This window comes from Calonectris borealis, chromosome 1 (genome assembly GCF_964195595.1).
Source record: "Calonectris borealis chromosome 1, bCalBor7.hap1.2, whole genome shotgun sequence".
NCBI classification, from domain to species: domain Eukaryota; kingdom Metazoa; phylum Chordata; class Aves; order Procellariiformes; family Procellariidae; genus Calonectris; species Calonectris borealis.
Window position 1 is genome coordinate 77,159,985 of NC_134312.1, and position 17,914 is coordinate 77,177,898.

At 38.5% G+C, this 17,914-nt stretch overlaps 1 protein-coding gene across 1 annotated transcript in view; it reads right to left on the reverse strand.

The window, feature by feature from the left end:
- Positions 1-17,914, reverse strand: part of SCUBE1 (signal peptide, CUB domain and EGF like domain containing 1) — a 212,842-nt gene that overhangs the window by 151,931 nt on the left and 42,997 nt on the right. The window contains exon 4 of the mRNA XM_075161699.1: positions 4,601-4,735. Coding sequence (XP_075017800.1) covers positions 4,601-4,735 — 135 coding nt within the window. The remainder of the gene's footprint in view (positions 1-4,600; positions 4,736-17,914) is intronic.

The window sequence follows — 17,914 nt, forward strand, 5'->3', positions numbered from 1 at the left end:
AACTGGGGATCAAGCTTCCTCCTAGGGAGTCCTAACACATTATTCTACCGCTACAGAATTGCACTGAACTAAGAAAAGAAGTAAGGAATAAAAATAAATCATGGAAAGTAGGAATGAAAAAATTGAACAAAGGTGGTTTTATAATCCTCAGAGCAAGAAGAAACTTGGTGACAGCTGACTGAAGGACACCTATGCTACTACTGCAAAATTAACAAGGGTTTAAACACATAATCAAGTTTAACAAGTACTATGTATCAGCACAAGCATGGTAAGCCATTTCATAAGCCCACTTAGCCCATGACAAATGCAAGACAACTTGGCTTAGCATGTTTCCTCTGGGACTAAACTGTTACACTTTTAGTGCAGAAAGAGACAAGCTGGTTTTGAGACTCTGTTTGTAGCACAGTAATTAGGTAGCTTGACTTTATGTCAAACTCCCTAACTCTGCTAATAACATAAGGCTAATGGGCTAAGGGAAAGTGAAAAAGCATTTCCTTGCTAAATGTTTTTTTAAACATGCTTGAAAATGACGGTGACAAGCATGTAAAAAGCTTTCCCACCGTTTGTCCAGACCATCGTAATTTCCAGCCTTCTATAGCCTGGTGCTTCTTTACCTCCTCTTGTCTCCACTTATAATTACCACTCCTAATTGCACCGGCCTTTTTAGTTTACTTTGCACTACCTGTATAAAAACACTGGCAGTGAATGATTAACAGATATAAGACCATTAAAATAAGTATGCTTTAGGTAGACATTCAGGGGATGGAATCTAAAATGACAGAAGTCTTCCTAGCCACAGAACTCCTGAAGTATCTGGCTTGTAAGCAAACACCCTTTGTGCTTTAGGAGACTTGCTCTGTGGAGGTGGGACAGCAATGGCTTTCTACACCACTTCAGCTGAGAATGTTAGTTGGCAAGGCAGTTTGTAGCCAGGGCTCCTGACCACAATACCTTTTACAGTTGTAATGCAAATGGGACATACCATACCCTTCATTCTGATCATTCTGAACTTCAGTGGAGATACAGGCATATAGCTGAAGTCTGTCTATTTTGATGCTTTTTAGGCCCAATTCAGATTTTTAGCCAACTTTGATATCACTAGTACTTTAAGGATGTGCCCAGAGGCTTTGCTGAATTGGGGCTTTTGGCTTGTCATCAAATTAAGGGAAAACATGCTGTAACCCACTGACCTGACTCAGTCACAGCTGTAGTGTACAATATTAATCTCCACATTTATTAAACACATGCTCCCTCTGGAGCTGGAGATGATACAGTAACAGATGTTTTATTCTGGTTTCTTTTTAAGTCATGAGGAAACAAACACAAACATGTCTCTGGTATAACTCACAGTGTTCACATCTACTATTGCAATTAAGATGTACTAAGGTAAACAACTGTTAATTTCTCTGTATCTTTTACAATCCATTCTCCCTCCAATTTTCTCTCCTCATTGTTGCCATCATTACTGTGAGTAAACTAGTACTGAAATCTGACTCAGCAAAGGGAAATTAAGTTTTATGCAAAAAATAAATGAGGTAAGTTGTGTTGGGCATAGTATCCTCCCAAAAGATACTGAGACTAAACAGAAGAAATCAGTAGGCCTATAAGGAAGATAGTGAAATAAAGCAAATACTGGGAAACCAGGGTTTGCCCTGACTTTAATGTCAGCGTGGCCTCCTGTTGGTATAAAATGTGGATCATTAATCCTTTTTGTCCACAGGAAATAATAAGAACACTTCTAGATGGCAAGTGATCATCGTTTGGGACGCAAAGATGATATTAAAAACCCCTACCATGAACTCCAGTGTGGCTTTTAACCACAGCTTGCGGGTAGGAGCACGGTGGTACAATACACCCCTGAAACTGGAACAGGCACAGCGCATCTCTGGAAGCTGAGGAAATTCACGCAGCAGCCGACAACTTTAAGGAGGGTGCCTCATACCAGGTTAGTGCTGGTTAGTGCAAAAAGGGACATATTCCTTCCTCTGCTCAACCCCCAAGAGAATATCCAATGCGCTTTTTCAACCCTGAAACTACCACATCACTTGAATGTGCTGATGAACAAAAAGCACATGTTCAGCACCAGCCTGGCTGATGGCCGAGGCAGCTGAGCTGGGCCTGCAGTCAGGGCATTGCTTAGGCTTGATACTGCTCCCTCCATTCCGAACTCATCCCAACTCCAACTACGTCCTAAGCACCTTGCAATGCTTCTCCCTTTTTCTCAAGGCATTTGAAAACAGCAGGGAAAAGGTGGTAGCGAACTGCACGAAGAACCTTGTGGTTGAGTGTTTTAGACTAGCTGAGTCCTTGAAGAGACTTTAGGTAATGTCAAGGACACCGAGATTGTGTGACTGCACATGCATTTTTCAGAGACAGAAAAGTAATCCCACTGCAATTAACGGATCTTACTATGCTCAAAGTCAACAAGCTTGCTAAAGGGCTTTGGCAAGTCAGCGCCTTTGTGTTTGGATTGCAATGCTAGCTGTGTGTGTGCCTTTGTCCACTTCAGCCTTATTTACCAACAGAGGTATAGACACAATCTAGCCCTAGGCACAATTCTGGCTAAATACGCTGATGCGTATTTTTGTGTTCCAACAGCTTCTGTAGTGGCGCTTACAAGTGAGACAGATGAAAGTGAGTAAACACAGATATTAAAAAAGCCATTTACTTTCTCACCATGCATGTTTACTATCTGCAGTTCAGTCACCTCTGACAAATGAAACAGATCATTTCATTTCATTTCCTTCCTCCAGCATACCCACACAATGTATTTGTGTGGCGGATCATGGCACTAGAGGGTAATGTTTGCTGTTACTGTAAACTGGCACTTTATTTTTGAAAACATACAAACCGTTTGTTCATAAAACACTTTGCAATCACCATCGGTCTATTTGGTGGGTTGCTTGTTTTTTCAGATCTAAAATAATTTGAAGATGTTGCTTCATATTAAACGTCCATGTCTTATATGACATTTTCTTTTTAAACAAGTTAACACAAATATATTATTCCCATGAATATTTATTACGTGCACACGGCAGTCAACGTTCAGATCCACTCTCCCAGTCCTTCCGGCAAACTAGGAATCCTCTTTGCCATAAAAACTTACCCTTTTCCCTCAATAAATCTATTCCTTAGAAGAAACTTCTACCTTTAGAGTCTCATTTTTCATTTATTTCATTAGTTTCCATCTCAGATAACTAAATTCTCTTTTATTACAGCTGGGAATTTTTATAACGTGCAAATTGAAATAATGATTGTATCACAGTACTCTGCAAGTGGTTTTCATTAAGCCTCCAGCTACTATTCCTTGCTCTGTTGGATATCTTTGTGTCAGGGTTACTTTACACTGGACAGAAATTTGAACAATTTATGTTGAAAAGAATGACTAAAAACCTATTAGATAACAACTTTTAAAATGCACTGGTTGATGGAGCTTAATTGTACGTTCTTGTCATAATCAAAATACTTGAACTGCATAAAACTTAACAATTATTCAAAAAAGTGGACCTGTGAATATGTCATGGAGATTCACATTTCTGAAAATCAAAATTACTACTTGTCTTTACAATTCTGTGTAAGCAGACGTACAGTGGCAGAAATAAATTTACATTTCTGAGATGCTACACTACAACATTTTGCTTTCTTGTCAACACAGTGACTAAATTCATGATCTATGTTCAAGTAGGATTTTCTGGTTAATTTTAGTGACTTAAAAATAGTTCAGAACCATTTGTGTGGCTTGTTGAAATTTACAGCATGCTTACATTGTTGATCACCAGACTCATCTTGCTACTTTGTCATTCTGTATTGCCTATTGGTAAATGAGTTTCCTAGCATATATTCCCATTGCTGCCAGGGTCACCAGAAGTCTGAATGAACACATAAAGAGTCCACTTAACTGCAAAGATTTATAGCTATGCTGTTTTCTTTTCTCCCTTTCCACTCAAACTTGTCTTCCATGTCTGACATGTATAGAAAAGGGAGAACTGCTTATTCTAGTCAAAATCAGCAGCAGACAAGGATCACAGTTTTGCAGGGATTCCTTATTTCTACTGCTAGTGCATAGGCAACAGAAAAGCAGTTTTCTAATCCACCCTAGACAGGGTACTGAACCAAAGAAAAATTCTGTGTCAATATAGTATCAGCCATCATCAGTCTGCAATGAAGCAATGAGTTACACGACTGACAAAAAAACATAACCTGTATAACTTCCAGAAGCAACAAGCTGTTCAATTTGATTTAAGATATCTTGCTCTCTAAGGTGGAAGACAGATGAACTATTATACAATAAACAGATGAGAAATTTGTAAGTCTTGGAAACTCAGAAGCAGAAAGTTGCCATTTGAAAATCTGCCTCTGCCTGCGCAAAGAGCCTGCTGGTTGAACCAAGTATAATTTCTATGTCAAACTAAAGCGTTTTCCCCTGTCTTATTTATGGCTTTGCTACAAGTTTGGGTAACAGAGGAATCAATTAATTTCAACCAACCAGTGAAAAGATTTTGAGAGCTCTGGGGATAAAAAAAAAAACCCCAAACAGTTTCTGCGTTTCTGATCGAACACAGTTATTCTAAAGAGCACAGTTTAGATGCTGAAAACTTACCAATGGAGCGATGAATGCAGGTATGCTGGTTGTCACTCAGAAAAAAGCCCTCTTTGCACTGACATTCATAGCTGCCCATAGTATTTACACAAATCTGCTGGCACCCTCCATTGTTATCCTGACACTCATCAACATCTAGAAGAGAGAAGGAAAAAGAAATGCAAGATAATGTACAGATTCAGAATACACATCTAGAAGAGCAAGAAATCCACGAAAAGGCACACTGTAAATTAAGCTAATGAAAATGACCCTAACCCCATCAGAGTTAACCCAAATTAATCCATCTCATTCTCTTTCCTGCATCCTAGGTTTAAAGTTAACATAAAAAAAACAGTGGGGAGAGGAGTCCAGCTAAGTCTCCATGCATTCTGAGCTGCAAATTGATTTCCAATGCACAATGAATGTTAACGTCCTAAAAAGGCTGTGACCCCATCTGCCAAGTGTGGTGTTGCACTCTGTCATTCCCACTCCACTTGGAAAGACATACTTCAGGCCTACAGTAATTTCTAGCAGGGGTAGCAGGCAAACACAAAGGGCATTACTGGGTGAAAAGAGTCTTTATAGAGTTCTGGTCTTGAACAGAACAGCATGTTTCAATTACTGGAGTCATAACCCCCTACTTTGTCAGTTTGTTTAATGTTGTTTAATGAAAAGAAGGCTTCTTAAATCTAAATGTTCCATGTCTGTATTGTCATTTTAATAGGCAAATATATAAAACCACAAAGGCAGCATTAGCTACTGGCTGTTTTGAGGGTCCCTGCCTACCCCCCATCACCTCTCTTTGGCATAAAAGTTTTTACACTGTTGTGTTTAACAGAGACATATGTTTCGGCATTGGGAAACCACTGCCACTAAAAGGTAAGTGACCCACATTCAACCTTGCAACTCTCCTGTTTTGCTCATAAAAGGTGTATCATATCCATTTTCTGTTTTTTCTTTGGATAAAAGCAACTTGCCACCTGAAAAATTAATGTACTCCTTTTTTATGGAGAGACTGCAACCAGTTAGTTATTTCACAGTATGTGCCAACATGTCAGCAAATGAGTTGGTATGTGTTTTGCTTTCGTTTTGATTTTGGAGCAGGGAAAAAACACAACAAAGCTAAATGATCCACAACATTCAAAACCTCAAAAGAGCTGGCAGAAGCTTCTCCAGAAATTAATTCCTCCAGGACTGGCCACAATACACTAAGGTAAAACCAAGCTGCTTTTGCCAGCACTCTAGCAGGCAAGGCCAGAAAGCTCTGAAATGCTGGAGAAACTCAGTCGGTAACTAATGCAGGAACGCTGGCTAGTTCCGGCAGCTTGCTCGGCTAAGCCTGCTATTGCTCTTTGTGCTGGTGTGCTGCCTGCGCTTCATGGGACAGAAATTGTAGCTCTTTCTCACAGAGAAAAAAGCTCTAAGATAATTACAGCAGTACCCAGAGAAACCAGGCAGTTTCCTCCTGCCTTGAACTACAATGCAAGTGTGTAGACAGTCCTTCTCCTTTTTTTATTTACCAGGAAATATTAAGCACTATTGCCTCAAATTTTCTGTATCAAAATCCTCCCCGCCCTCCGTTCTCTTCCAGATTTGAACCTTTTCAAAACCCCATCAGAGCAGTTTGGGAGAGCATAGGAAAAGGAGAAGTGAAGACTTTCCCCGCCTACTGCAGTATAAGAAGGAAAGATAAATAAGACAACTTTCTGAGACCCTTCCTCTGTGAGTCAGCAGGCCTTGCTGCCCTATTAGTGCCAACTCAAACTTGTTCCTTCAAAACAGCACACTGGAATCCTCCTCTCTGGAAGATTAGTTGAGCACTTACTGAAGGAAAAAGTCTCAGTTGGTACATGTACAAATCCCAAGATTTTGCTACAAAGTACGCGGCCTTCCCAGCTTTCTGTTTATAGTATCACAAAGCAACTTGAACAATTGCCTTCCAGCTCTGATGAATAATCTGAAACAAATGCAATGATTTATAAACATTTTTTTCTGCTCTTGATAGCAAATGCTGGTGATTTACCACTTCTGTAAAGAGACAGCTCAATTTACCACCAAGCCCCAAATCCATGTGCTGGAATAAAAGTTATTACAATTTAAACTCTTTAAAAAGTTTTACTATGAGAAATTTCTTCTAATTGTTTTCAATTACTTGCCTCAAAATTATTTTAATATGCATTTATGAAAAGAAGGAGTTGAAGAAAGGGAGCAGCTGGGATCTAGGGAACTACTATATCCCTATCTCCATACTACAAGCCTTCCAATAAATCTTGGCCTGGTGGTGTAGGATTAACATTTTCTCTTCTCAGGCCTCAATCCTACTAGGGTCAGGCTTTTTTGGAGCACTCTATATTACCACAGTCTTAAAAGGCAATATTGCTTATTATCCACTCTACCAAGCAATCTATGGGACATGGCTGCCCGGAAAATACTGAATTATTTACTTGGTAAACTTTCTTTCCAATAAAGTCACTTTACAACCAGTCTATTACTAACCCAGTTTAGAGAATGGGGTAAAAAAACCTTCTGAAGTTACGAGAGAGAACTCCATCAACTCCAATGAGCTCAAGCTTTGGTAGATCTGGCAGAATAATTCCTTCATGTATCTGAATTTTTTCAAAGCTCAAAAATGAAATAGCTGCCAAAGAGGCTTCTTCTTTCATTCATTGTTTGTGCAACCCCCATTCAATGCAGCTCAAGTTACCCAGCTTGAACATGTAAACATCAGTAATACAGAATATGTGAGACTGCCTTTTGGACCAGATTTTCCAGAGATTAAGTTCCACATAAACACCAAAATAAGTAGCCAGGTTTTGAATACAGCTCTTCTGGCTCCAGTTTTGGAGGCTCTACATGTCAAGCTGGGCTGCTGACTGTTTTGAAAAACTGAGGGTGGAGCCTCAGGAGCTTTAATTGTTGCCACTCTGTGTGACAGTTTACACCTGCTAGAGACCTGCGCCCCAGGGCCTAACTCTAGATATAGGAAAAAAGTCACTTGTGATTTAAAATCCCTTCTCTCAAACATCTACTCTAAGCCCCAACTAGGCCCATTTTAAAAACTTTTAAATTTATTGAGCACAAATACAAAGCTCACTTTCTTTATTACTCTACTTTTTATAAAAAAGAAATTTTTTTTTAGAGTAAACAGACATGTCTTCTCTGGCAACCTTTTTTACAAAATCACCTACCACTGTTTATCTTATCCAGGACCGGGGCTGTCTCCCTGAGGACAGCAGCCCCAAGGCAGCAGGTGCAGGTCTCCCTTCCTTTAAACTAGTGTATGGAAACTGAAATCCCTTTCCTAAGCTCCTTATCTGGCAAAAGTTCTTTCATCCAGCTTTGCCTCACCACCTGACAGTGTGCTGATTCCTAGAGTACATTATCCACTGCTCACGGGAGAGCTGAGCCTCAAAATCCTACTGATGATCCCACGGTGGAAGCTGGAGCAAGGTTTTAGCAAATCTACACAATCCAAACTCACAAAAAGATGGAAAAAGGTTCTCACCTGAGCTAAGCTCAGATGGTTATCCCACATGGCTGCTCTAACCCTCATCCTCAAAAAGAGGAGGAAAAACTAGGAGAAAGTGAATATATGTCCTTAAGCCATTCTCTGTAACCCTCATCACAAAGAACTGTCCTGTGATTACGTCTACCAAAGACAATCCCTGACGGAAGCATCTAGAAATAACTCAGTTTCCACAGCCCTTAACTACTTCTTACCAGCACAAATAAATAGCTAAGATGACAATCAGCACAAGCGCTAGAATTGCTTATACAGAGTTTAGACCAGAGTGACAAACCTATGTTTATCACAGGGTAGATGAGGGCCTGGACAAATTGGCCAGTCATCATCAAGGACAACAAGGAATAAGGGAAGAGCCAGCTCAGGGAGAGGCTGGGAAATGAGAAGTATCTTTCAAAAGAAAAGGAGAGATAATGGATGCATATATACATACATACATACATAGATACAGCTATATATCAGAAGCATTATGCAAATTAATGCATATCTGAATTTGCATAAGACCTCTAGCTTTTTGGCCCACCGCCTTCCTTCACATAATCAAACTTGTGTTCTGTATCTTGGTAAGATGGGATCCTCTAGAGAGCGGTAGTGTGGAACAGTATCAAAGGGTAGGAAACATTACAATTGATAAAGATGGATGTTTTATTTATTAAATAAACAAATGCTTTTGGTTTCTCATTTAATTTATCTGATGAACTTTTCAAACTAGCTCCACTGGTATTTCACCCTGATCTGGCTCAGAGCTTCCCACAGTACTTCGCCTAAAGAAGCTATTCTGATCGAGTGTCCTGTTTGCATACCATGGAGGGAGAAAGGTCTGCTGAGGGTACCTGAAACCAACACCACAAGCAGGAAGATACAAAAGTGGACACGCTACACAGAGTCAATGTCAAGTACAGTATGACCACTGTCCACTTCCTCCCACAATCTTCTCTTCCTTCCTTCTGACATTTTTCTTTCACGTCAGCATTTTCCTAAGCACTTAAGCCCCTCAGAAATCTGAGTCTCATCTTCAAAGTCTCCAAAGCATCTAGGAGCCACAGTACAATTCACTTACTATAGCATTAAGATTCTTTGCAGACTTCTAAAAACAGGACTTTGACTGATGATTCTACTAGTTTTTCTCTAAGCTACTTTTTGAAACTTTTGGAAGATTTCTCTAAGATGCCTATTTTACCAGTGTAGAACATCGTGATAGAGAGATGAACTACTGACAGCAATATTGCAGACTTTCCTCAAATGTTAGCAACAAAACACCACTGAGGATATCTTGTATTTGTAAGAGAAATGATTAGCAACCGCAAACTCAGAAAATATGAGTGCCTGATTCTGGAATATTAAAATCATTCTATTCTGAATATTTCTAGTCAGAAAGCTGGCTGAAAGTCTCATTAAAAAAAGAATCACATTCCTGGATTTACTATAGTCATAGTTATTCTTATACTAAAAGAACATCTAGCCCAGCATCCTCTCTTTGACGCCGCCCTGTAGTTGATATTCAGGGGAAGACTGTAGAGATGGGACAGAACCATTGCTGGCATGTCTCCCAGCTTTCAGCAATCACGTACCTATTAACCTTCCTAAATCACTTGCTAAACCATTGTCACTGCTGGATCTTTCCTGTATGAATTTGTCTAATCTCTTCTGAACCCAACATGATGGGGCAATTACTTCTGCAATTTAATTATGAGTTACATAAAAAAGACATCCTTTTGATTATTTCAAACATGCTGCTTCATAGTCTGAATGAATGCCCCCTAATCCCATTATTGTGAGGAACAGTAAATATTCATTCCCTACTTGTCTTTTCTGCATCTTTCTTGATCTTACAGATTCCCCTCAGTCTCGTACTGTCTACCTCATCTATTTTGAGCCCTGAAGCACAGCAATACACAAATATGATAATTACAGAGACAATTCGAATGACTTCAGTATATCATGTTTAAAACAAAAAGTGCTCATTTCTAGAAGTTAACCTTAATGACAGCAACATTTGGCACATATTCCTCTCACTTCTCTATTCCATTCCCTCCAAGTACCATGATGCTCTATTGGAGTGGGTGTCTTGGAAGATCCGATTTCAAGATAGCTGTGGAAGCCCAAAGAGTGAATCTGGCATGTAGGAGTGACGCAAGCGGTATCAGATTAGAGGTTGTAGGCAGGTGTTCCTGCTGGAATGGTCATACAAGTAGCGACATGCTGTCAAGGTAGGGAGGGTTATACTCCCTACATACTCCCTACTCCCTATACATCAGCTGAGGGGGCCATGGAAACAGGAATCATTGCTAATTGAAATAACTGCTAAACCATCTTTCTTAGACAAACTTTATATAAGCATACAAAGGGAAATATTACAAGAAAGAGACACCACTACCTACGTACACGGCATTCATATCTCCAGGAGATCTGAAATCAGACTTCACCAAGAATTTAAAAGCAAGGCCCAAATTTTCTACTATTTGCACATAAGGCTAGAATTCTGCTTTTTGTCCCTTTCTTTCAGAAATTGAAAAATGTGGTGAAGAAAAGGAAAAAGAACACCACACCTTTAAATCCAATACTTCATTCACTACCACAGTTGCAGAAATCTTCACTAGAGCCCTTGCTGAGAAAAGATACACCTGCAAAAAAACGGACCGTACAGCAGTGAATGTTTACTGGAGTAGGCATTAAAAAAACCAAGAAGTGTGAAAGATTAGCTTTCCCTGAAAAATAAAGCACATTTTACAGAAGAGAAACATGAAGTGTTAATCACAAGAATGCTCTTGGGTAATGAATATTCAAACCATTCTAAAATGATCAATGAATTGATCCCTAGAACCACTCTTTTCTTACGTACAAGGATACAACACCTAAAATGATGCCCATGATCTATCCCGGAGAATCCCATCTCTTAATGGGCTACAATCACCTATCACCTCAACACCCACTGACTAGGCTTCTTGTTTGCCTGCGGAGTTATAGATGTGTGCAACTTGAAAAGGAATGCTTAAAATCTTTTTTCTGTAGCTATTTTGTAACACAGTGGAATTCCTTAAATTTCACACTACACACACACAGTGTAAATGCAGCTGCAACAGACTTCTTTGCTATGTATAGCATAGGAAATATTCATTTAACACAAGAGCTTAACTCTGCTGCATGTGATGCCTGCCCATTTGCTGAGCTGAAGTAAACGGCCCCACAGACATTGCACAAATGTTGCATTGAGTTCAAGTCTCTTGATGTCACTTGTTTATTCCTTTCTTAAACAACTGGGCACCACTGTCTGTCCTTTTAAGACACCAAAACCCTTTTTGCAGCTTCTAGCATTTCCAAAATAAACATCCAAGGCCCTTAATGTGACATCTTAGTTGTAGTTTCTATCCTCTCACTTGGTAATCATGTCTATTTTTTAGACAGACACTTAGACATGGTGGCCTCCTGACAACAGTGCCTAAACACAACAAAGTTCCCAATCAATTATTTTTTAATAAGTTATCCATTCTTCTGATACAGGGCTTTAAAACAATTTTGTATGAATTTGATCCTGCTTCTCTTCACCTACAGTGCCACTGTCTAGGGAATGCCAGCAGCCTCCAGCTTGGAATGAGGCTCTTACTGGGAGGCTTAGACAGCCCCGGCCCCATTAGCAGTAAGCTTGCAGTTCCCACTGACATCTACACGTAGGGCACTCCAAGTTGCAATGCTGGATTAACAATCTTCCATAAACTAGAAGGAGGGAAGTTAATTACAGATGCAAACAAGCAGCAGTCCTGATCAACTGAAGGAAAAATCTCGGTCAAGTTGAGTAAATTATCTAGTCTATTATCATCATGTCCCTTGCTTTGTCTTACTTTACCTTCTTCCAAGATAACTACTGCTTATACCTGCTTCCTTTTATATCTACTTATAGACCCTGCCAGGATCAGAAAAATCTGGTTTGGGTTAACTCAAAACTGGCTTTTTTTGTTAATTTTGATTTTTTTCTTACAAAAATGAAAAATATTTTGCTGTGGGTCAAATAAGGCATATAACTTAACAAGAAAAATGAAACAATATTTTCATTTCAAGTTAGTAACATTTTCCAGTCTATACAACATGAAGCATTTTGGTCCTGAACTCTGGTGATAAAAGCCAAGGAAATGGCTAGATTCACGTTTTTCTTTGTTATCTATCAGTAACACAGTTAGGGGACTCTCTAGATTCAGATGAGGGATTTTAAACTAAGCATTGCAGCATCCAGTAGGCTATGAAGTCATTCTCACTCTCTACATCGATAATACTTGAAGTCCATGAAAAGTGGAAGAAACAGGAGAGCCTGAAGCACAACCTCCAACACACTGAAAAGAGAACTATATCAGGAGTTGAGAAACACTGGCTTAGTCAGGTACATATCTACGCATTAAACTTTTGGGGAACAGGAAAATGCTGAAAATGTTTTCAAAGTCCTGAAATTGCTCCTGTAGGTCATATCAAAACAATTAATTTTTCCTGAAAATATCTCCATTGGTGAAAAGTGTTTTGTAAATGCAACCTCAGTTTCTGAATAGCTTCAGCAGGTACATTTTCAGTGAACGAATGCTTCATTTGGCACAAAATGTTTGGGCAAATGGGCATTTATGCCAGCGGGGAAACTAGTTCAGCATTTCCACTCCTCTAAACATGAGTAACACAAAAAGCAGTATTTAGAACAAATATTTTCTCTGATTTCTCATGACAGAAATACCTGAAAGATACGCAAGATCTTAGAGTAAACATTTAGTTCTTTTTTATATGGGACAGCAATACTAGCTTACCACTCAACCTAGTTGTGCTGCTTTACACAGTACAAGCTGGATTGGTTGGCTGGTTTGTTTTGACTACCTGGTTTTAAGAAAACAGCCTCAGAAAACTATTGGACACCTGTGCACCAGCTAAGCAGCAGCTGCCCATTAGTACATGTAAGCTGCAGTAAATTGTGTTAGTGCTATGCAACTCAACAGATGAACACCATCAGCCACATGCATCTCTTATAAAGAGAGATCAGCATTGCCTTGATCAGTAAGAATGCTGGGAAATTATCAATGAAAAGCAACAGCGGTCAAAAAACCTGACTTCAGGAACATCGTAACTATCTAAAGAAGGGATGAATTTAGTAAGTTTGGAGCTGGCATAGTAGCGTAAAGCCAAAACAAACAAACAAAAAAATGCAAAATAAATCAAAACAAACAACTGTCTCATCCCCACCTTCCCCATGAAATTCACCAGAGCTGTATATTCTTTTCACCAGCACCTGGGAACACATAAATGGATTTCTATAACAGCTATATAACACTGCATTTTTCCTTAAATTGAAGGACTTAGGAGTCATGGTCTTCTGTTAAGTGTCCAATATATGAAGTTAATGCATCTACTCACTTTGCAGTTGCATCAGATAGGTTAAATACACATCCAAGAGAGAAAACTTTGTGTTTCATGTTTCATTCAAGTTAATCTGTAAATGACAAGAATCATGCAGAGCTTTCTATGGGCAACTTATTCCACTAAAAGCCTTCTTACCTTTTATTCTAAGATATCTGATGTTGGTTGTACAGAATCCTAAGTCAAAGGGAAAAGTATTTACATGTTAAGACAAATGGACTGACTGTCCACTGACAAATTCTGCAACTCAAAGTCCCTGAAGTCCCTTCTCAGACACGTAGCCTATGTGAAATTACAAAGTGGACACTTGTTGGAACCTTTTTATTTGGAGCTCAGTTTACTAGAGTTTTTCTTCGAGTTCTGATTTCAAATTCAAATACTCAAAGCAAAACTCAGTCCATACCCAGGACATTCATGTCATTTCAGAGCACAAGAATGAGTTTTTTCACATTCTTTCAATGTGCAGTCATTAACAGGCTGAGCCTGTGGTCCCTTCAGATCCTAATCAATACTGAATTTATAGTTAGGAGGAGTTCTTCCAGTTATTTCTGAAGTGAGTAAAATCAAATCTCTTACGACTTCCCTAAGATGTTTCAGAGGTTTTTGTAAGTACTGAATAACACTCGGTGGCACGTAGACAGTCTCAGGCCTATTAAAGAAAACGCTGCACTTGCACAGGCAGCGGATTTCATGACTCATATCTGGTTTGTGCATGAAAGTGTTGATGCACTGGGACCGGGGTGCTTAGCATCTTATATAACCAAGCCCTCAATGATTTGTAAGTCACACGACAAAAGTCTGGCTCCCTGTCCTGTAAGTGCAGCTCCAAGCCTGTCACTATAAATCACTAGTGGGATCCAGAACCCATTCTTTGCTGTCATATTAGTAATTTTTATTGTGTCTTTGACTAATTTCAGAAGGAGTTTCTTAGTTATGCCTTCAAAATAAACAACAGAAATAATTAAATAAATGAAGTTTCTCAACTTTTACAAAGGAAATAATTTAAGCTCCCCAGTTAAGTCTAAATATACCGATGTATATACTCATGATACTGAATTGCAAAAAATATTTTTCAGAAGGTAATACTAAAATATTGCTACTCTTTATTTGCTAATATGTATCTGAAAAATATGACTCTGGTTCTTTAATATAACAGTGTAACTTATCAGTAGTGGAAAACATTTCAGCCTGTATTGGTCACAATAGAAATACACTAGAAATACTTGCAAAAAATCACTTTAGGGATTTTTTTGTTGATTCAGATACACAAAAATAGATCACCTCACTTTCAAGTTGCTTGTATACTTAAAACCACATTATGCTGCAGAAACTCTGTAGGAGAAAAAAATCTTGTAAAAAAATGTAGTTCTTTCCCATTCAAGCTTATTTAATTGAAAAGAATTATAAAAAATTTCACCTATGAGTTTTCTCTGGTTATGTTGTCTGATAAAATACCTAATGTATGAAAAAAATTAGCATGAAAAACGCTCCACTTTTTTCCCCATGAAGAACTATACAATCTTATATTCACAATTTTCAAAGTAAAGCCAACTTTCAAGGTCTTGCATCAGAAACCTTGTCCTCTCTGCACAGCTCTTCTTATGAGAGGAATAAAACCCATGCAAGTATGCTCACTAATGCATGACCTAGAGTACACAAAGCTAGAGGCTCCCAGAACTCTGGATGCCCGACTCTTGTTGAGAGTGTCTGTAACACTGCTGCCTAAATAAATGCAGCAAATACATCTTCCATTCTTTTGAACTCTTTAATTCTACTTCCATTCTGTTTTAACTAAGGTATGATCACTCTGCTGAAGAGGCTGTACTATAGCCTAATACTCATTGCTCTAGCAACTTTCTCTTCAGTTAGAATTTTCTTCTGTTGAGATGGAGTGGAAAAGCTTTGCCATGACTCTCATTTCTGCTCCTGTCCTACAGCACAATATCATATGTCCACTGCAGTCTTATTTATTTAACAAAGTATATTTCAATTGTTTCCAAACATTTCTCTCCATACCCCATAAGGCCTCATAATCATAAATTTTGCTTTAATCCTAAATCTTCCAAATCCTCTAAACAATCATTCTTGTAAAGTATGTCCAGTGACTTTTTAATTAATGTTTTAATTAATGAGTAATTATTATTATTTAGATGTTAGCTACAGTCATCACAAAGTCATATTAAAATATGCTAGTCCATATTCCTTCCTGCCCCTCTTTTATGCAAAACTACATCTTGTGCTCTCATACAATCCAGTAAGGAATGTGTACAGAGGGAATATTTTGAGATACTTGAGAAGGATCTGGATTGAAGTCTGCAGAAGGTAATGGAAGCAGTAAAAATAATCCTTTATATTGGTCCTGTAGCCTGATTCAAACTTTGAAGTTTGCGCATTGTACACTGAAGTCAAAAGGGTAACGTCAAGATGCAGAAATTCATGGAAAGTATTAGATAGCAAAAGCAGGGCACTACAGAAAGCCGAGACCCTGGAATCTACTTAACAAGGAAATTCACTACCAACCTTTCATCTGGTACTCATCCATACTGGAGAAGAGTTTTGTTTCATTCTCTGATACAGTAAGCAATTATGCAGCAGCTATACTTTTCGATGGCTATTTCTTGACTGTATAATTCATACTATTTATCATAAATCAATACTGCCAAGAATTGATTACATTCTAAGCATAGTATAATGACAGTGACTATATTTGAAATCAGAGACCAGACAACTTCACTGCTCTTCACTTTGTCTGATGTCTTTTTGTAATCCATATGAATTCAGTGTTTTAACTGTATCTATATAATTTCTAGGATTGACAAAGACACCTTTCCATGAGGGAAGGCTTGTACGTCATACATATCTGACCGGTAAACACACCCGTTATAGGCTGAAATCCTGCACGCTCGGGTGAATACATGTTCTCCCTTGCTTTAAGTAAGAGCTAAACACAATGTGGCTCCCAAAGCTTTGGTTAATTTTATTATATTTTATAGTTTTTTCTCTTAAGTTATACATGAATATAGCCCACCCTGGCTTAGAAATCTGCTATTATGAGAAAGTTAAGATGAATTAACAAAAGATACAAAACTAATACAAACAAGATAAAGCAGTAAGGATGCAGAATAAATAATGCGGAATAAAACTCCGACTTTGCTGAACTAAGGCACAGCCATCTACAGCCATATCAGACCAAATAAGAGCATTCATATGGGATTTAACTGATTTAACTTATACATATTAACTTCACACTCTAAGCTGATTATTCTTTACTTTCCTGATTGTTCCATGTAGAGAAATCTTTACTGTGATTGATTACCTCCTCCAGGGAGTAAGTATTTAAAAAAAAAAAAAAAGACTCAGACAACAAGAAGACTTGCAGAAACAAGAGACCAAGATTGATGCTGCTGTCACATAGCTCCCAGTTTCTTAATTTATTATGACAGTCTGAGAATCTAACTTCATAGTTGACAGCAACCAAGATTTATTCCACACTTTTGATTATTTCCCCATACCTAACAAAAACCTTGGGCCTATGCTGATTTATACTCTCACTTGTTTTGGTACTTCTCAGATCACATTGGCTTAAGAAAGCAAACATACGGCAAATTAACATGTAAAGAAAGTTATATCTCATTTGAACTCAAAAGATTAATGTGGGGTGACTAAACATTAGAGTACTTTTGAAGAAGGAAACTTTCAGATACAGAAATAGAAAAAGCAGGATAAGAAAAGCAGTGTGTTCAGATCCTAGCTTCAGAGAGGGCTGGATATTGGAGGCCTTTCCATCAATCACAATGAGAATCCCCTATTTTTATTGGATTTCACCTCCAGAATGAACACGGATGTATTTTCAAAATTAGTCTCCAATTTTGGGCTCCAAACTTCAGATCGCAACAATCCTATTTTCAAAAAGATGTTGATTAACTGAAGTCCATGGGACTGCACCCATGAAAAAACAGGGAGCAGTTCACCTGACCTACAGTAAATATATACTTTAGGATGAGGGCAGTGACGCACACAAAATACCTATTTCTCTCTAGTGACTCTAAGGTGAGTACAGATAGATGTCTCGTATGCAGACGTTTACACTCCATCAGCTGAAGCACAGGCTAGGACACTTAAAGTAAGTGATTCTTACTTTGAGGGCTTCATAAGCTTTATAGAAATGTAGGGCTTGACTTCTTGGTTGTTAAATGTTTTTCAAATTTGTATGCAAACACCATGACAACGATTCTCATCCATCCATCATGGAACCTGCCATGAGGAGAGGAGGCTGCAATGGCTCAGGATCTGGAAATTTCTACAGTTACCAGGTGCCATAAAACTAAATCTGAGGTTTAGAAGAGGAAGATCATCAGAACTAACATATTATAATCCCATCTCAAAAGAGAGATTTAACTTATTTCTACAATTATCTGCTACCACTT